Consider the following 21,538-nt stretch of genomic DNA (forward strand, 5'->3'; position numbering starts at 1 on the left):
ACTCAAAGAAAGCAGTTTTCATACTTCAGTGTTTGACTGAATGTTCATCGATATAAAGAGCTGAGAAATCTAAAAGATTAGAAGTACATACACAGGTATCAGAAGACACATCATGAGACTTAAGCTTTAAGAATAAAACATCTGGCTTTTTTCAAAAAAAATACTTTGTTCTTTTTGTGTCTGACCAAGTAACACTGTCACTTCATCACTTACATGAACATAAAGATCTTCCAAATCTATGAGATTATGTTGTAACAGGACAGCAGCAACTCTGTACAGGGAGGAAGGTGTCTCACCACTTGGATCCTAAAGATAAGATTGTGAATTAAAAGACGCCATGAAAAAAGTGAAATTACTTTAAGGTGAGAGGCTCATTAACACAGTTCTCCTTGCTATCATGTTTCATCTCTATCATGATTCAAGTTAAAATGAAAGGTGTCACAATCTAGACTGTTGTTTTTCCAAGACAGCCAGATGAAAACATTCTGCTCTAAAATACATCAGAGAATTACACTCAAGGCATGAAATTGTTGCTTTTACAACTGGAATTTTACAACAGATTAATCACTATGTTTAAAAAAAAAAAAAAAAGCAATAAAATCTGTTACCTCTGACTGACATTCAGCACTGAGTAGAACCACCCACCAGAAACAGTAATTAAGAACGCAAATACATTACCTGATAAAATTTGAATTTGAACCCAAGGATATGGCATAGCGTTTGAGGTTCACACATGTACATGTAAGACTCTATCAGTGGTACAAAGAAATCATCATACTCAGGCCTGCACTCATAGACTTCTAGGATAATATCCAAAACTCTGTTAGGATCAAGGTTAAAACATCCTAGGGGAAAAGAGCAGAAAAGTTCACTATTGCTACTTTTCATTTATATTCTGTTATTAACCAACACACACATTTGCTTTTCAGTTAAATCAAGCCTAAATTTTAACAGAAAAAAATTACCTGCAACAAAACAATCTAGATTATCTTTAACTACGCTGACTGTGTTGACTTATGTCTAAGACTGAATTAGGCGAAGATAGTCAACATGACTTTCAATTCAAATTACACAAAAACTAAGAAATACCATCTTAAGGACAACATTTTGATAATTGCAAAGCAAGTATCACTAATCCCACTGTGCTACCAGAAGGCACAGCCTTCTTCCCTTCTTTCTTCCTTTCCCCCGTGTTGGCACACATTCATGTAGCCACACAGATGAGCCATGTGAACACAGTACAATATTTCACAATCCAAAAATGTGGTAGCTGGATTGCAGCTAGATCCTGACCCATCTAATAGCACTGTAACAGCAATTCAGTATTACTGGTAGCATAAGGAGTTCATTTATTTGAAGGAAGCAGGAACAAGAACAGGGACATAGAACATCCTATGCCAATGCTGAAAATGTATCTATATTTCACCAAAACCCCAGGAGATACACCACAAAATAAGGTAGTGCTATTTACTACAAAACAATCTGCATTTAAACTACTTTCATCTTCTTATCATGAGAAAATTTAATCCAGGCACATTCACTATGCAGATATCTAATTAACCAGTTTTTCTTTCCCCAAAAAGCTATTTCCACTATATTAGGCCCTAGTAAGATAGATTTCTTATAAAATGTCACTTTTCCTATCTGCAATATCTGAAATTCCAGAAGAGAAAATAAATAAATACAGCCATCTTCTCCAGCTCTATTCCAAAACAAGGAGCATTACTAATGGGATTTGGCAGTCTCGAGCAAAACACTGTGAATGATGGCAAATTATAAAATACTAGCACAGCTTTTGGAACATGACTGCAACGTTACTATATAAAACAAGCAATAATGCAAATAAACACATTACATAAAGAAGGCCTAAAAAATATTTTGAACAGGAAATGCCTATAATTCTCTATATTTCACACTTTACAGTGCTATGATTACCACAAATCAATTAAGAAACATGGAGGAAAAAACCCACAAACTGAATTACACATACGAATAAAATTTGTTGCTTCATGAAGAACCACTTGTTCAACTTCTCTGAAACTAGAATAATCGTGCACTGAATTTAGTAAAACAGCAAAAAATACCATTACTTTCTAATCTACCTGCTAAAAGACTTCCCAGCATCCTCAGAAGATATTACGTCTGAGCATCTTCTGAAATGAAGCCACAGACAGTATGTTTGGGACCCTACTGAAAACACACTATTTATATTAAATGAAAGCACAAAACCTGTCCAAGGTCACCCTCCATGGTTGTTAGACCATTTAAGAAAATCAATGACTATCCCTGCAACAAATCCCTTACCTATTAAGGATTTGATATTTTCAAGGATTAAATCACTAGTGATATTTCCAGATAGGTCTTGCCCCAGTTCTGCAATCAGCTTTGCATAACCTTCATTCTCCTCTCGTAATAAATTAAACTTCTGTTGCTTGTAACTGCAAATAAAGAGAAATCAAAAAACATACGCATAGTAAAGTTTATTCATGACCTTATAAATATTAAATTTCTAATACAAATTGCTAATTTTGAATAAATTAAGTAAATTGTAAGTTTTACCAGCTATTGGAAAAACTGGAGAATGCAGTCAAACCAAAGCCTCTAAGGGAACAAGCATTCTCCAAATAAATCCAGTTCTCCTTTTATTTGAAATTTAGGTCATTTAAAAGCAAGATTACATTTGTACTAACAATGAATCCTGTTCTTGCATCCTATGCATAATGATCTTAGAACTGCCTATCACCTTAGCACTCTGCTCACTGGGACCTATTGTAGTTTTAAGTGTTCTTTGATGCAGAGACTGAAACACTAGATGTAAGAAAAAAATACATATACAAAAATATATACTTATATACTATGTTGCTAGGACTAGCATAACCACATTTATGGAAACACCAACTGCCTATGCTTAACAGATAGACAACAACAAAAATTTGTTCCTATTTTGTAAATTAACATTTGTGACAAATAAAATGGAAGAAAGCAATCTGTGCATACGGAATCACTGTAGTAAAGGAAACAGCAATAGGTCAAGTTAAAACAGCCTCCAGTTTTCATATTCTTGAGAAACAGAACAGTGCTAATGAGGTTCTATTATCATCAGTGATTTCCTAAGAGCGCAGCAGAACATTTTTCCTAAAAGAAAACTGAGTATTTTATTAAAACAACCTTTCTTCTTAAAAAACTGTTACCAAATCAAATACCGCTGCCCTTTCTCACCCCACACTCCAAAAAAAATATAAAAAAAATAGAAAAACACACACACAAAAAAAACCTTTGTCCCCCAACTTACAATAGTTTTGTCTTTATTTTGACAGATTTCTGGTTGAACTGTTGAGACTGCTTGATAAGTCCTAATGATTCCAGTGTTTCTGGATCTAAGCGCTCCTTCAGGACAGTATCGGATACAAGATACTAAAAGAAAACCAAAAACACACATCAGATTTGTCAGTTCTGTAGACCCAGACACTTACACATCATATTACACATCATATATACTCACACTGATTTCAAAATAATGCCTTCAGGACAAAACCAGAAACTACTTATCCCAAACTACAACTTCATAAGGGCAGACATCATGTACAAGAACGCCTTGAATAGCAAGATGTAAAACTTAATTGCTGGTTACAAAGTACACATTGCTTAACATCTAGGGACATTATTACAAGAGCCAAATATTTGTAAAATTTATGCCTACTCTTCCATTATCCATAAGAAAAGCCTGTATTTCATAGGATGATTTTTCTTGTGAGTTAAGCTTATTCTACATCATTAGGAATGCCACTTCAAAAGACAAGAGTTGGTTGCATAAACAAATCCTACAAAACAAACTTCCAGAATCAAAGTTTATGTTTAACCAAGAGGGGAAAAAGCTAAGGTCTCTCAAAACTCCTTAAAAGGACTCAAGGGACTACTATACCACCTCACCATAATGCAAAAGATAAAGGTACTTAGAAAACACTCAATATTAGATTAGCTAAAGTAGCTGAAAAATGCAGACAGTGAAGAAGGTAACAATCACATCCTAGTTAATCAACTGGTCTAATTAGAAGATGTGATTACCAGCCTTCTTCCAGTACTGCCCTTCCATCTGTTTTAAGCATTTTTAAAATTCTCATTGAGAAAAAAAGAAGAAAAAGGAAAAAAAAAGAACAAAACATAGATACTTTAGATACTTATAGGAACTTCATCTCCATTCAAAATGGAAGACAACTCTGGATCAAAATGTACTTTACTACACGTATTTCCCCTCAGTCCTGAAAAACCGATGCTCAAAGTATGAGAGGAGCTATCAGAAATCAGTTCTTATTTCACCATTTCTATGTTATATTTTTCCAACATCCAAAAATCTCTGGATAGCAACCTTGCTACATGACAAGGTTATTTGGTCATGCAGCTCCTGGATTCCACTAAACGTTCTGCACTGCATTAAAAACAATGGAAAAGTAAGTGAAATACTCATATACAAGCAGCTTTACTTGTACTCCTGAACAAAATTATACCGTGGGTTCACATCGCTACAACATTAAAACTATATTCAGCTTATTCCGAAAACAGCAAAATAAAAGTGTGACACAGATTAGGCCACAACTTCAACTTTTATCAGGACACTTTCCTTTAAAAAAAAATAAATAAAAGGATTTACCCATCATAACTACAGACCTTTAAAATTCTCCAATCACCTTCTCAGATTTTGGTATATACTTTTACTAAAATCCATAATTACTAAATGCAACTTACCAAGCAGGATAACACCAGCTGCGTAAAACAATCCCTTTTAGTTTTTTCCTCTAAACAACTTGTTTCAATATCTAGAACAAAGAAAGATGAGAATAGGGAAGAAGGAAAAGAAGAAATCATTACTTTTGAAAACTTGTTTGCCACATTCACAGAATTAAAATACTTTCTTCCTTTATTATCATTCTGATAAATGCTAATGATGATGAAATGCAAAGTAGTTTCTTTGTATTTTGCTGACCTCCTGCTACCTTTCAGTTCACTTTGATGCCCATGCAGTATTTTGAGACAAATCTCACACATCCACAAATCAAGTGGAAAGGTAGAAGAGAAACCAGAGGAATGCCAGAACAACAATCACTTCCTTTTTTCTCTTAGTACAAGGTTTATAGCAAGCATTAAGAATCAGTAAGACAGAAAGAATTGAAATACAAATTGTTGAAGAAAACTGGGTGATCCTAGCCTTAACATCACAATGTTCTAGCCTCTTTTGCCTGGACTTCATAATAACTGCTGTTTTCTGCCTGGTCTGCAGTCTTTCACTAGCTATAATTCTGTATTTCAGTCTTTTCTTTCTTGTCAGTGACTGGATACAATTCAGAAATTCATTCCTGTGAGGAAGAGTGGCCATAAAACAACCACCAAGAAAGAATGCTCATCTAGAGCAGCTGAAAAAAGGAGTGGAAAACTCAGTAAAATAAAAAGTTCAAACTCTAAGGGATACACTACCATTAACACATAGAAGAACGAGACCCACAAAGCAACAACAACAGAAATGTGAGGAAACAAAACTAAACAAACTAGAAAATAATGACATAGCGGGGCTGGAGTAAAAGGAATGTCAGACCAGCCTGGGCCCTGGTATCCAAGCCTTTAAACCACAAATAATCTGAAGAAAAATAATCAGTTTCAAAATTCTCATACATTGCAAAGCGCTACCTGGAATGTTACCTGCAGAGGAAAAAATAAAGCAATCCTGATAGCAACAGATACAGCTTAGAGGGGAAGAAAACTATTAGAGTAAACTCGGGGAAAAAAGTATGCAGGAAGTTATATTGAATTTCATTTTGTCTCTGCAGTTTGAAACACAGCTCCCACTCCTACTATCTCTCTGCTCCTTGTAGAAGGACGGTATTGGCTACATAATTTCAGCTAGGGGAGGCAAGCAGATACATTAGTTTCAGTTGTTCGAGTAGTTCAAGGAGGAACCCATTCCAGTTCTCAGCTGAAAAGGGTAGCAGTAGAGCACTGCATTATAAAAATCTAATTACTGCAAAGGAAAAAATGATAGGAGTAATATTATGAATTAAATAACCAAAATGTATCAAGTACAAGTTGCAGAATTCAAGCTACATATTAAAATGTAACTGACTGTGCACAGCCAGGCTCAGCACTGGCTGAAACCCAACTCCTTCAAACCCGCACCTGAGATGAACAGACTGGCAATGGAATTCACCAAGATTTGTTGAGAAGAATAAAGAGCCACAGGGCAAGATGTTAAAGGATGATTTGTAAGAAAGATACTAAAATTCTAATAATGATAGAAACAGCTTTGGATCAACAAAAAGCAACACAAAAAAATCAGAAGTTACTAACAGAGGAAGAAGTACAAATCTTTAGAATCTAAGCTGGTAAATGATTCTAGTCACCTTTAGGTTTCCAGGCAATTAGTACAAGCTTCATTTAACTGACAATGGAAATAAAAACATTTAGAGAACACATTCTGAGAACAGAAGATTGCATACCAGTAATGCGATTTATTTTACATAATTATAACAACATTAAATCACTGGTTGCATTAACTAGCATCCAGAGCCACTCCCCTTAGTAGGTAAAGATATCTATAAACTATAATAGAACAAAGCAGAATAAAAAGACATTAAGAACTCAGATACAGAAACACTGAAGAAGGAACACATTTTGTAATTTAAGTCATGCTCTGCAGATCAAATGAGAAATCCTGCAGAAACGAACAATTAAATGCACAAAGCATTTATTTCTTCAAATCTGTCACAGCGCAGAAAGGAAGCTTTCAGCTCACCTAATATGCAGAACGCATCAGCTAAGATGGAAGGCATGTCCTCACGAAATTCCTAACAAGGGAAAAAGAAGAACACACGTAGTAAATACAGAATTTACAACATGTACAATCTGAAAATCCTTAGTCTATGGTATAAAAGATATTTCATCAAAACATTCATTTAATAATACACTATTAAATGAAGTGGTTCATTCACCAATACCTAGAGTGTATGATTATTATTGCCGTGAAGACATACCAAAAGACCCAGTAAGAATATTTGGGAAACATCTGAAAGAATCCCAACAGACAAATCTACATACATATTTGACAGTTAAAATCTGAAAGGGATCTTCTACCACTAATCAATTTCTTTCATCTCTATATGCACATAGCAACCAATTTCTAGAAATAAGTTCTGTCTTTGCTTATGAACCATGTGAGAGAAAGGAGGGGAAGAATACACGCATGTAAAGAAAGAAAAAGACATTTTTTCCCCCATCTACCCCAGTGATTCTCTCAGTCTAAAATAACAAAAAAAGTTCAGTCTTCACAAAAATTGACAATCATGTTTTTAAAGAACCACATACAATTTGCTGCATATACCTCTGTAATTATGCACAGCAATAAACAGTTGATAATGAAGTCTTAAATGCCTGAATTACGAGACTGTAAAAGAATTAATATTACATTCATGTAGGATTATTTGCTGCTAATAACAGTGCACATACACACATTTTCATGTGTCATTCTGCACACACTACAATTGCAGAACTTATACACCAACAGCCAACTAAGTATTGTCAGAAAATAGAAGCACCAACTAACAGCTGCCCTAAAGGAAGCATCCTACCTTTGAACAGCGTCCCACTTAATATCCAAGATGGGGTGACTGACTCGCAGCATTAAACCTGGCATCAAACCAGCACTAATTCTGTATGTTTTTTCTTAGGTTATACATGAGCAGTTAGTATTGTCCCTATCACACGCCTGCATTTGTCTATGAATAACTAACGGGGAACATGAGTCTTAGGTATAATTTCCCATGTCAAAGTCTCAATCTTAAAAAGCAATCATGGCAAGTTTTAAAGCAAGAGAGTTGCAGATATGTGAGAGTTTATAATTTAACAAACAAAAAACAAACAAAAGAAAACATATCATGCACCACTAAAGCTTCTCTAGAAAACCTATTTTTCCATCCTCCAATTTTCAGTACCCTTCTACAGCAAACATGTCACGTGCAAAAGATTAAAGGGTTAGTACTCTAGATTTAAGAAAAGACCTTTATAAAAAGGTGAAGTTTATTTAAGTTATAAATATGCCTGTGAATGCATATGAAACATACATATTCCATAGACTCTATACATGTCTCAACATATACAAAAACAGTAGCACGGAACAGGAATGCTGTTTCTAAGGTGATCATGGGGACTGGTCATCCAAACAGTAAAATGGAAAGCAAGCACGCTGTTAAACTAATATATACATCTTTTAAAAAGGTAGGTGGCATCACTGTCGTGCCACATAAGCAATTAAAATCTACTTTTAGCATTTACAAAAAACTTTAGTCTTCACATAGCCTAAAATTACTTGATTTGTAATTTATGCTAACATGAACATAACTATTCACCACAAAAGCCAGAAAAACAGGAACACTGACAGCCTACATATATTTCAAGTGACAGAAATGAAGAAAAAGGATTTGACAACATTTAGACATGAAGAACTATCTTCTTGAGTATTATCCATCTTAATTTTCATTCAGACTTTATAACAGACTAAAAATTCAGTAAGAAAATTAAAACAAATATAAACTTACTATAATATCAGCAAGAACACCAGAAGCCTGTTCATTCTTTAAGTTCCCTCTAACAACATGAGATGAAAGCTCATATAAAGCCTGTTGGATATCTGTTGAAAAAAAAACGCAAAACAACATTGTTGAAGTACATACTAAGTACCTCTTGGGCTACATTCTAAAGCCACGTGTATGATATTGCTGTTGACTTCAGATACTTGACAAGTAAAGAGGCACAGAGCTCTCTGTAAGAGAGGGATTATTTTACTGATCCTGACAGAATAAAATTGAGCATCAATGTCTACAACTTTGCAAAAGCAGAAACTGAAAGACTATCAAATCTCATGAGTTTTTTTGAGTAACAGTGAAACAGGTTAAAAAACTACAGTCGTGAGCGTAACAACTCGAATCTCTGCTGTTGGTTTAAACAGACACCTTTAACTTAGGATTCATATGAGTATCGTATTTTATTTCAGAACATTTTCTTATAGAATCAAAGAATCACAAGGTTGGAAAGGACCTACAAGACCATCCAGCCCAACTGTCCTCCCATTACCGTTGCTACCACAAGCCACTAAGCCACATCTCGTAGCTCCTCATGCTTTCAAAAACTGTTTCTCTTTCAGAAAGTAAAAACCAGAAAAAAATGCCTCAAAGGAATTCTAATTATTACAGAAATCTGCCACAAGTGAAGAAAATTATTTTACAAAAGCTCACGTTACACTGAAATATTAAACATAGGTACTACATTTGAGAAAAATCTTCCCATGTTAAAAGTGGTGGTTGCAAAAACAACAACGGTCAGCTCGTAAAGAAGTGTTCTTTAAAAAACTGCAGTGTTGTTAGATTTCTGATGTACAAAAAACATGCTCAAACTCCATGCTTCCAACTTGCAATTGCACGATGCAGTTTGCTCAACAAATAGTATTTTCAATGAGCATAAACACTGCAGAGCAAATCAAAATCTTTTCTTTAAATTTCAAAGATTTCCTAAAGCAAGAACGTAAAATTCCACGTTTTTTGCTTTTTTTTTTTCCCCTTTCAAAGATAATGAACACAAAAAACAAAAACAAAAAAGCAAACAATTTACCTCTGAAACTGAGACTGTCATGGCTTTTGTCTTCACTGAGAGCGCGACATAGTTGCAAACTGTAGTAAAGAGATTACAAAGATTTAAAAATAGATATTAGGAAATTGGCATTAGATAACCCACAAACATCTCAAACAACAACTGTTGTTCTGGCTAAAATAATTCTAACTCAAGGCAGATAAAGTGCCTAACTACATTTTGGTTTTCATATACACTAATTCAGAGAAGTAAATAAAATAAAGAGCAAAGAAATAGAAAGCTCCTAATACATCATATGCAGAACAGGATCTTCACACTTCAGTCACAGAAAAACACCAACACAAGCATGATTTCCCCATACATCGCTTTAGCTAAGATAAAACAGATTTTCATCTGTTAAGTATATATTGTAACCACTGTGAGCATTCACCACAGGCTGCAAAGGCCTGACAGGGACCAAGACATAACACAACAAAGTCACTCCTTAAACAGATCACCCGTATGTAAAAGCACACTAAATACGATACAGACTGATCCATGAAATAAATTTATAGTTCCCTGCATTATAACGACGGGTTTTTTCAGCCACTCTTAAAGACAATATTAATTTAATTCAAGTCAGACCTAAAATTTAGGTTGCTACTCATCCACACAGAAGGTGTGAATGAAGGAATCGTTTTTAAGTTCTGTAAACAAATAACAGTAAGGTGAAACATCTCATTCTACAGAATGATCAGCTTTTCAAGAAGTCAGACAGCAGCGTATAGGGAACAGACAAGGCAGAAGCCCTCCCATCCAGTACCAAGAAGCCATGAGATCAGTTCATCTGGTCTTAGCTGAGTACAGAAGATAAAAATCAAGACATCAGCCCTTTCACAAGAATACAAACCATCAATATCTGCATGATCAACCAACCAAGGAAAAAAAACTACAATATTTTCCCACTTAAAGCTCAGAAAATGGAAATTTACCAGGTGCAGCTTTCAGTTCAATAGTCCAAATGTAAAACGTTTATGACTAACTTTACTCTAGCTCGTTTCTGCAAGTTTAGGATGAGGAACTTCCCTACTCTACTACATTCCACAGGAGTATAAATGATGTGATAAATCCGATCTGCAATTTGAGTATAGAATAAGCCAGGAAGTAAACATTTAAGAGCAAACAAAAAGAACCAGTTCTTTAAAAATATATATATATTTTAAAAAGTTGTTTCGGATTAAGACAGGCTACGTTTGTTTAAACAACAGCAGCTCCGAAGTTCTGTAGGTGCTCAACACAACTACTTTGCACAACAGAGCCAGAAGTCAAACCTAAGCCTCCCAATTCACACACAACATCCTACATACACAATTACATTCTCACACATAGCATATGGCAAAAGTTACCATAAAGCACACGTCTGCAAATATTGAGGTATATACATAACTTAACTGATTCAGATAGCTCTTTTGTTGAGCTGAAACACACAACTGCATTTTGAAGTTGGGATGGCCAAACTACAGCTGAAGGCTGCTTTCCTGACTCTCAGCCCTCTAATTGCTACTCAGCATTATGACACCTCATGCACATAAAATAACAAACACTGTGGGAGGGCCAGAAAGATCATGCCTCAAAATCTCAATTCACTGAATAGTGAGCTTCCTCAATTTATCCTGAAGTTTAACATATAGTAATGATGGCCATCCAAGAACACCACTGTCCAAGAACATCACTGTCCATAGTATATGTATACTATATGTATACACAGACAGTATATGTATACACAAATAGGATTCCAGACCCATCGGCACAATAAGCAGTCACTCACACATGCCAACTCAATCTCCACACAGCATCTTGCAGTACCAAAAACATACAGAATTTAAATGATGTGTATTTAGACAGAAAAGGATCTGAACAAAAAGAAGACACGTGATAACCACACTGTAACAAACCTCTATAGTTCTGGTAACTAAAAAACCCTCAAAACTAGCACATGATCTACATTCATGTATCCATATTAGATATTATTACACATTGGCAGCTGGGTTAATTAAATTGGAGGAGCTCAACAGTTTCCAAGAGGTGCACAGTCTCTACTACTCAAGCTCCTGAATGCCACCTTACCTATTTACCTGGGACATTCCAGGCCAAACATAAAACCCTCATCTTTGGGGTTTGGGCCATCACTGCCAAACCACGAAGACAAAGAGACTGCATCAATTAAATAAAATTCACTATCTTCCGTGGGAGATAAAGAAAACACAGAAGATAGTCAGTCAAAAACTGATTTTACTACTGCATTTCCTTAGAAACAACTCTGCATTTCATTTTCTTTACAAGCAATTTTTTCTCTTTTTTAATAACAGAACATCCAAAAGACTACAGTCATATTGTAAATCCTGTACATTTTACATCATAGGCAGACCACTACCACACTACTCAGGACTATGTAAGAAAACACAACAGCAATCACCTTTAGCATTCATTACTAACTGCAATGCAAGCCAAAACACTAAAGGCAAATCATTTACTTTTCAGTATGTTGCCAAAATACTGACCCAGGCTGATCTAATCAGATCCTGTATGATATTCCAGTAAACAAATATTTCTACTTCGTTTATATTTCTGGGTCTTTGTTTTAGGTAATCAATTCACTAAAACAAGAACTATCGCTACATCTACTTACCTTTTACTTTAGCACTTAAAAATAGTCCCATCCCCCCCAGAAAATGTGCTTACAAAGTTGTCTAGAATAGAGGCTACAGATGCATTCTCTTGTGCCTAGGAAATAATGTCATGCATACTTCACATTCATAAAGCTGGCAACTCTTATCCAGCTGTAATCACACTTCCTTTAAAAGTGATGGCTTATCTTACAAGCTACTGTTAACATAATATCTGAAACAGTGCATTTCACTTGGCATAAGGGCCACAGTACAGGAATGTCCCTAATTTTACTGCCCCCACAGGAGGTTCACACTCTTTTCACAGTCATGTTTAAGAAGTAAGGCTGTAGGAGAAAGGGAGAACCACAAAAGGTTTGTCCATGGCCTTCCCACAGCTCAAGTTCTGAGAATTCAGTTGAAACGGCTCAACTGTTGTTAAGTAATCAGCTGTTAGATTGCTGTCCATACAACCTCAGTAATCATAACAGGGCAATTACAAAAGTCATCGTTTTATTTGATGACGAAAAGGCAAAAACGTCTCATGGACCACTATAGAAAAAACACTCACATGTGGATCTATATGTACGTAACATCACAAAACCAAAAACGTTTTCTTAGAACTACTGGTGCACTTTCAAAAGACATGACGTCCATGTGTATGTTCGTACATGTTATTCTTTATCGTTCATACATATGTTTAACCAAGTTCAGTTTAAAAAGTCTCCTTATTTATCACCTAAGGATTGTCCAGCTGTTGGTGTGCAGTCATTGCTATAAAGTCAGTGCAAACCTCAGCCCTATCTGGGGGCTCCTGAACACTTATGTTTTTATTGTTTAAAATTCAGGAACTGAACAGACTTCCTTTGCCTTGTCTCACACATACTGAAACATGTTAACTCCAGAACAATTCAAGCTCAGCAGTGACACGGCTATCAGAGCAGCCCTTCGTTACAAAGCAGAAGATCTGGAGAACATGGTTTTGCACAGTCTCCACGTTTATTCTCTACCCTACTTTCTCCTCAGACATGAGGGCAATCATCACCCTAACTGCAGAATCTTTTTAAAACACAGGAACAAAAGAAAATAACTAAAGGAACAAAAATACCACAGAGTGTTTCCCATAAAGCAATCCCCCAAATACCTATATTTGCAACTTCAGAGCTTTTTCAGTTATAACAAAGAGCTAAAGGAAACAGAAAAACCAAGATCATTTAAGAGAACATAGTAAATTGGTCACCCTTGTTGACACTGATGCAGAAAACTGACAACCTGGTGAATGACGTGTGAGCAAACAGCCAGACCAGAAACTGCTACAGACAGATAAGAAGGCCTTACAAAGCAATCCCACAGCACATCTAGATTGATGTGGGAAGCTGCATCCAGCCCCTTTGGTGCTCAGAAATTCTCCCCTAGTATAACTGGAAACGGCTGCCCCTACCAAGCCAGAACTAAAGCGGCACAGCGCCAGGCACCTGGGAACGGGCAGAAAGATTGAAACCGCGGCCAAACCCCCCACCAAGGAGATCGGCATCGCGGGGCCGGCGAGAAAAGAATACTATAAGACGCCCCACAGCCGCGGCCCGGCCCAGAGCAGGAGAGAGCGCTCAGGGCCCGGGGCCAGCCGAGCTAGGCCCGGCTACCGGGCGAGCCCGGCGACAGCGGGCAGAGGAGGCCCAGCCGCGCGTAGGAGGCCCAGCCCGGCCCCCGCCCGCGCACGGCTTCGTTTCCCATCGCCGAGACGCGGCCCCGCGCTGCGTCCTCCCACCCGCTCCCACCTCCTCGCCGCCCGCCGGCCGACCGCCCGCAGCCGCCCAGGGCCCCTCTCCCTCCCGCAGGCCAGAGGCCCCACGGCGCCCCACCGCCCTCCTGAGCCGAGCCCCCGCACTCACAACTCGTTCCTGCCCCCTTTCTCCCAGTTCTTTATCCACTCGGCAGGGAGCATGGTCGCCATCTTCCCTGTGTGGCGCCGAGAAGCCCGGATGCGCGAGCGACGGGCGCAGGTCAGAGGGGACGCTGCGGCCCGCGAGGCACGACGGGACGGCCGCGCCGTGCCTTAGGAGGCGGTGCGCGGAGGGCGGCAACAGCGCGTGCTCAGCAACGCCCCGCCCCGGAGTATGACGTTGCTGCCCGGGCCCGTTAGCGGCACTGTAGCGCATGCGCCGTTCCTCGTACTGCCCTGCTGTGCTGACGCGGGTGTTGCGGGTGGGATGTGGCGGCTGCGCGTTTCGAAGCGCCCATTTTCCTTCTGTGTTATAATTCGGCGTGACACAGGCAGAACGTCGTGTTTCGAAATATGGGCTCGCATCATTTCAGCGTGGTGCTGAAGCGTGCGGGTTATTCGGCTGTGGAGGAGAGAATGTTGGCATATACCAGTCAAATATGGAAGCGTGACACTGATTTTAAAGGATGAGAATTATATGCAGGTTTTGGTTCCCAAAGCTTCACGGTGTGAGTGTCACTGAAAAGAACCGTAGAAAATCTGTGCGAGTGTTGTATGTCAACCATTCAATGGTGATTCAGCAAAAGAACGTTTTGTTATGGTAAGGGTTGGGTTATTAATTAAGTAGCTTATTAAATACTTAAATAATTGTGAAATAATTAGACCTGGGGTTAAACTGCAGTCAATTATCAAGCAGCTTTACCTCTCAGTGTCGCTGCATCCATTATGTTGTCTGTACTGTAAGTGGAGCGATGACATTATGGTGAATGGCACAGCTGTCCCAGTAAATGTTATGCTTTAGCTGTGGTGCTGATGTCATGGGATTCCTTTGGGTGCTCAGTGCTTTGTAATACACTCACAATCTGATTAGGGCCTATTCTTTGTGAGTGTCTGTGCTGGTTAGTGATACCTGCTGAGACTTGCAAAGTATGAGCAGAGTTTTCCTCTTAGGTAAAGGATTGCGCAGTCAGGTCCTGCTGTATGAAATATTATGTAAATATTGATTTCTAGCTTGACGTTATCCACAGTTTTCAAAACATTGCCATTCTCAGTTCCAGGTGACTTTTCTTTCCCATTTTTTAATAGAGCGATTAAAACGAATAAAGAAATAATTTAGAAGAACTCCAAAAAAAAAAAAAAAAAAAAAAAACAACATAGAAATTCAAGACAAATTTTCTTATAAATCCACATGAAATTAAACTGTAGTCAAAAAGAGCGCCATATTTCTCCAGTTTCCTGCTTATAACCAGATCACAGCAAAAAAGAGGTGGGAAGCATGAATAAATGTATAATTATGACTTGTGTTTTAGAGTCTAGATTTGTTCTAAACTAAATCTGCTTTCCACTGCTTCCCATTAGCATTACTGAAACTACTGGCTTTTTCCAGTTTAAAAAGGATATAAGGGGGAAAAAAAAAGCCTGATATAAATCTTCATAAAGGATCTAAATAAACCTGTGTTCCTATAAATGAGTCAAAGACCTTTTTTAAAGGCTGTGATGTTTCTCTCATTTCAAAACTTCTTAGAGATTACCAACTTGCTCAGGATGGATCAATTCACAGAGATTTTTCTTTTGGCATCTCATTTCCTTCTATTATTTTTATGATCTTATATTTACCTGTCTGAATAATTGGATAAAAAGAAGTCTTAAAAAGAGTGAAAAATAGTGATGCCTGCAAAGCCACTATATGTCGCACTGCAGTCTTGAGCCACCTACTGTCCCTCCTGACTGAATAAAGAAGAAATCTGAATGTTTTTTCCAACTTCATTAAAGAAAATGCCTCAGTTGGGCTCTATGGTAACAGCTGGATAGCAGTAGGTTGTTATTAAGCTTAATTGCAACTATAAGGCTTTCAAAGCTATGGTTTATTATGCAGTAAATACACAGTTACAAGAAAATAAGTGTTAATCTAGTCTTAAAAATAGACATATGTATGTTCGTGGTTTTCTTAACAAATACTACAGGTAAATGTGCAAAAACAGAAGAAAGAAAATGTCTGAACACTTCATTTCCTCTAGAATAACCTTCTTCGTGGATCTGTGTAACAAGGCACAACTTTATTGGGTAGGGTTAGGGTTAGGGTTAGGGTTTAGGGTTAGGGTTTAGGGTTAGGGTAGGGTTAGGGTTAGGGTTTAGGGTTAGGGTAGGGTTAGGATTTAGGGTTAGGGTTAGGGTAGGGTTAGGCTTAGGGTTAGGGTTAGGGTAGGGTTAGGGTTAGGGTTTAGGGTTAGGGTTAGGGTAGGGTTAGGGTTTAGGGTTAGGGTTAGGGTTAGGTAAAAACAACAGAAGGGTTAGGGTTAGGGTTAGGGTTAGGGTTAGGGTTAGGGTTAGCGTTAGGTATAAACAACAGAAGGTTTTGCTCTTCTTGCACAGTCATTTCAGAGTAGCAATTTGGAATAAAATGTCCATATACTGTTTTGGGTTTTTTTGTTTGTTTGTTTTGGTCTGTTGTTTGTTTGTTTGTTTGTTTAATCATATTAATGTAAGTATTAATTACATTCCTGAAATATGCAGTGTTTAATTTTTTCTTGGAATAGACCTTGAAGATCATCAAGTCCAACCGCAGCCTAACCGTAGTACCCTAACTCTAACAACCCTCTGCTAAATCATATCCCTGAGCACCACATCCAAAAGGCTCTTAAACACATCCAGGGATGGCAATTCAACCACCTCCCTGGGGAGCCTATTCCAGTACTTGACTACCCTTTCTTTAAAGAAGTGTTTCCTAACATCCAACCTAAACTTGCCCTGGCGCAACTTGAGGCCATTTCCCCTCGTCCTGTCACTTGTCACCAGTGAGAAGAGACCTGTCCCACACTCACTGTAAAAAAAAATGCGGAACGCTTCACAAATTTGCATGTTGTGAACACTGTAGTTGCCTCACATTTGTTAACTGCGAGAGCTGAGAGTATAAGCATACTGAGAAAATATGAAGGTTTGAAGGTCAACCCTGCATTTGGTGAGTGAAACTCTTATCAATATGGTCCACGCATTCATTTGCGTTGTGTACCCCAGATATCAGGTATGTTAAAATGAAAGTGTCTGTGCCTAATGATAGTCATGTAAGAGAAAACCTGAATTCCTAAACTTGGGGCTTATAGACTGTTATACGGTCAGAGAAGGTATTTCTGAAACTGTCAGTCCTGACTCTTTATTCTCAGTTCCAGATCAGAAAGCACTCTCCATTGTTTCTCTGTTCTGCTGCTCCTTTTTCTTCTGGTATCTTGATTCTGACTAGAATCCAAAGGCAGTGTATTCTTAAATAATCTTGCCTTTGTTTTGAATAATCGTTGCACATATTGCTTACATACACAGCAATATAAAGCATTCAGGGACTAAAACAAGTTTGCCCTTCTAAGATTTAGAAGATGCTCCATCTTGAGTTTCACCCATTCACAAAAATTCTCAGACATCATCAACAAGATGTGGGGCAAATGAATGACCAGAGTGACCAATTAAAAGGGATAGGTTTGTTCCCCATAGCACCCTTCATGCCTATCTTTCTCTTTTCTCCTAGTGGGACAGCCTATGCTGAACACAAAGTAGGAGATAGGCAAGCACTGCCTTAGATGTGGCCTTTCTCGAGTTACTGTATCACTAAATTTTAATGTATAGTACCTGTAAGCCAACGCTAATGTTGCAGCATGAAGGAGTTATGAGCAGAAAACCACACATGGCCATATGCCAACTGCTTGCTAAATTCAAATTGCAGCTCTCGATTATTATTGATTGCATTAATCAGAGCTAAAATAAATCACTAGTTACATGTTTACCATTCTCCTCTCTGTTTGGCATTTATCTTTATTCATCTGCTCAGTGAGTTGTGAAGGAAAGTAAATACTCCATGCTTCTTCCTGAGTTGACACTAGATGCCAGTGAACTTGGAAGTAGTTTCAGCTAGCAGTATACCAAAACACCCAAAGATGTTTTGTTTTATACTTAAATGCAAGCTTTTCCGTGGGACATCTATTATTGGATTAAGTACAACCACCTTTATTTTGTGCTTTAATTTTGCTGATGATATTTTTTATCACTAATAGATTTGAGAATTGCAGAAAAAATATTTCCTGCCTAAGACCTTATACCTGAAATTGAAAAAGCTCATTAGGTTTTTGTAACCTTTCCTACTTCTGTAGTATGACGATACCCCTAATTATTTCTAGCTTCCGTTTAGTCTTTTCTACTACCTTCACTAAACTGTAATGGGAATGATGTTTATCACATGCTGATGAAAAGAAATAAAGGACTGATATGGATAAAAGGAATGGGAGTCACGCTTTTCTGGAAGAGAGAATCAGATATGATATTCTGAGGATCAAAATAAAAACGCAAGATTTCCATATTGACTTCAGACAACTCCATCTCTTCCTCCAATAGCAATATAACAAGAACATTGGATGCAATTCAGAGAAAAAAAGCCAAACAGATTCCAGGCATCTGTTCTTTATCAGTTAGTCAATTTACAAGTGCCATATTCCTAAGAAAATGTTCCTAGTTTAGTCACTGTTCTATCCTTATTTGCATTTGATTTTCTTTCTCTGCTGCACCTCTGAAATGTCAGCTATGCAGTGCACAGCTTTTCCCACTCCTCTCATTAATCCAATTGTAATGGACAAATTAATGTTAGCATTTGAAAGTCATCACTGGGCTTCACAATTCCTATGTCAATGAGATTAGTAAGAAATAAGAAGTTACATTAATTTCTTACAGAGTATATCAACAAAGGTGGATTCCCATATTAACTTCTGTGACTTGTGACCCATTACTGATTAAACAGTCCATGTCAGTGAACTGTTTGCTGTCTAGTTTATATTTGTCTGACTCAAACAGCCTGAAGCATATTCAAATATGAAATATGTTTGTGTAAAACAAAAGTCTCAAAGAGAAATTAGGTATGATATGGTTTTTCAGTTGTATATGATTTATTATGTTATTCACAGAATAATTCAGATTAGAGGAGGTGATGTAATCCAGCCTTCAACAGGGTCAGCCATGAGATCAGTTCAGGTTGCCCAGGACCACACCTAGTCTGGTCATGAAACTCCAAGTTTGGAGACTGCTTGACTGTCCTCATGTTTGGAAATGCCTTGTTTGTTTCTGTTTATGTACATTGTACTTACCGCTCCACCAGGCACCCCTGTGAAGAGCTTGCCTCCATCCCCCTGGTAGCCTCTTTTCAAGTGCTGGAAGGTTGCTGTTAAGTACCTCCAAAGCTGTATCTTCTCCAGGCTGGACAAGTCTTTCCTGTTTGCTTGGACACACTTGACCATCGTGGAGATCAAGGAGAGCTGACTTCATCCCAGTTCAAAGTTTTTCTTGTTCTGGGCTCCCTAGTTCTGAACGCAACATTCTAAATATGGTGTAGTGAATGCTGAGTGGAGAGGGACAGTGACTCCTTCCTGTGTTCCTGTTCATACCATCTGCGATGCTTTTCGATGTAATGGACTTGTTTCTTATTCGTAGTACAAATTACATGAGCTGAAAGAAATACATTACAGTATGTCAAGCAGGTACACAGTATTATGGAAACCACGTTGCACCTATTCATGCTTATACTTCCACGCAGCAAGATTATTTTCCTTACAGAATGAAGTACATTAATCAGATTGAGATAGGTATTATTTTATCTCACTAAACATCTCATCTTTGTAAAACTTCAGTTTCTTTTTTTCAGTTTATCTGGGAATAAGATTCAGGGATACGACGAAGACACTCAAACAAATAGAACTGCTTTGTGATCGGTTAAGATTTGTAGGTAGTGGCTACAGGTCCTTCCGAAGCAAATAAAAAGCACAGAGAGGCTCTCTGAAGTCAGCAAACCAAAGTCTGTTTTGTTTTGCTTATAAATACAGACTAATCAACCAGTTCTAGCAAGTTTGGTTCATTTTAAAAGAAAGAATAAATACAGCAAGCAGGAATATATCTCTACACTGCGTTCAACTTGACAAAGATATTGCCTGTGATTTTCTGCTCAGAGTTTAATTACCTTCTTTGGCTCAATTAGCAGAACTCTGCCTACAGTGAAAGGTGCTTCAAAGTAATACAATTCATTTTACTGTTGAGTCACCAAAGATGTCGTTAGTTTTGGCTTGCAGTACAACTTACTGATTCAGAATCTTATGTTAACCTGAACTTTAAATTGGTTGAACAGAAGAACAAGAACTGGCTTGTGTAGAAGGTAAAACATTTTATAAGCATTACTCTTCTTATTGTCATCATTTGTCTTGTTTGTTATGTTTTCTTGTGTTCTGGTTGCTCTGTGTATTGGGACTAGAAGTTCTGGGTTTTGTTTGATCAGAATGTTTGATTTAGACATCAAAACCCAGAAGAGGGTCACTGTAAAAACACCTTGTGATATTAAAAAAATGGTTTGGAAAAGTATCAAAACCTCAACAAAGCAATGGCATTTGTGAAAATCATTGCTAATGAATGCATTAGTAATGTGGGGTGGTGAGGATTTATAAGATTAAATATTCACATTCATCCTGCTCTGTTAAGGTTCTAACCTCTCACCGTGTCGTAATATGTCTGAGATCTTTAAATAAATAACTGTGCTTTGCTGTGGTGTGAACTGAGTTTGGACTGATAGGAATCTCTACTTCTGAAATACAGCTATTTCTCGGATATTGAAATCAGTACAATTATCATCTTGGATTTTTTAGTCCAGTTCTTTCCAGCATGCACAAACATTGACTTTGACACTCTACCCTTTTACTTTTGATTATTTTCTCTTCAGTAAATAGGGAATATTAATTAAAAGAGAGAGCAAGAAAAAAAGAAATGGCACGTGTATATGGAACAGACAGCAATTTAGTCTATTAGAAAGGCGTGTTGTAGTATTTCAGCCGGCCGTGTCTAAAGCAAATTGTTTTCACAGAACATTTATCGAGGCCATCTCTGTTTGTAGCAAAGAACATCACTTAAATTCTTAAATCATATTTCTGTAGTGTGTTTCAGAACGATGGTCTGCATTTTCAGTACAGCCAGTTTCCTCATTTAGAAACTACTTTGTTTGTTTTTACTCTGTACAGATACACCAGAGATTTCAGATCAGGTGAAGTGCCAACCTTCAGAGATGTCAGCCCACACATTGCTAACTCAGGACTGGAAAAACTCGTTGTTCTCATGGGGGATAAAAGCAAGAAGGCAAGTTCTGTGCCAAGTTTGCAAGCGGTGCTGCTGGCAGCTCTCATCTTCAGGGGGTGCCTCAGAGAGCAGCACATAGCGGATGATTTCTCACGGCCTTTGTGCAGACCGTGGATTTCGGGGTGAATAACCACTCCCTCACACCATCTTTCAGCGGCCCTCGAGCACCACGCCAGGC

General features: G+C 37.8%; 1 protein-coding gene across 3 annotated transcripts in view; it reads right to left on the reverse strand.

The window, feature by feature from the left end:
• Positions 1-14,351, reverse strand: part of THOC2 (THO complex subunit 2) — a 50,016-nt gene extending 35,665 nt beyond the window's left edge. For all 3 annotated transcript variants that reach the window (XM_072336379.1, XM_072336378.1, XM_072336377.1), the window contains exons 1-9: positions 14,165-14,351; positions 9,649-9,707; positions 8,580-8,671; positions 6,782-6,833; positions 4,744-4,814; positions 3,293-3,414; positions 2,305-2,438; positions 679-845; positions 214-306 (exon numbers count right to left, since the gene is read on the reverse strand). In XM_072336379.1, coding sequence (XP_072192480.1) covers positions 214-306; positions 679-845; positions 2,305-2,438; positions 3,293-3,414; positions 4,744-4,814; positions 6,782-6,833; positions 8,580-8,671; positions 9,649-9,707; positions 14,165-14,226 — 852 coding nt within the window. In that variant the 5' untranslated portion in view covers positions 14,227-14,351. The remainder of the gene's footprint in view (positions 1-213; positions 307-678; positions 846-2,304; positions 2,439-3,292; positions 3,415-4,743; positions 4,815-6,781; positions 6,834-8,579; positions 8,672-9,648; positions 9,708-14,164) is intronic.
• Positions 14,352-21,538: the final 7,187 nt, after the last annotated feature.

This window comes from Excalfactoria chinensis, chromosome 4, assembly GCF_039878825.1.
Source record: "Excalfactoria chinensis isolate bCotChi1 chromosome 4, bCotChi1.hap2, whole genome shotgun sequence".
In the NCBI taxonomy this organism is placed as follows: domain Eukaryota; kingdom Metazoa; phylum Chordata; class Aves; order Galliformes; family Phasianidae; genus Excalfactoria; species Excalfactoria chinensis.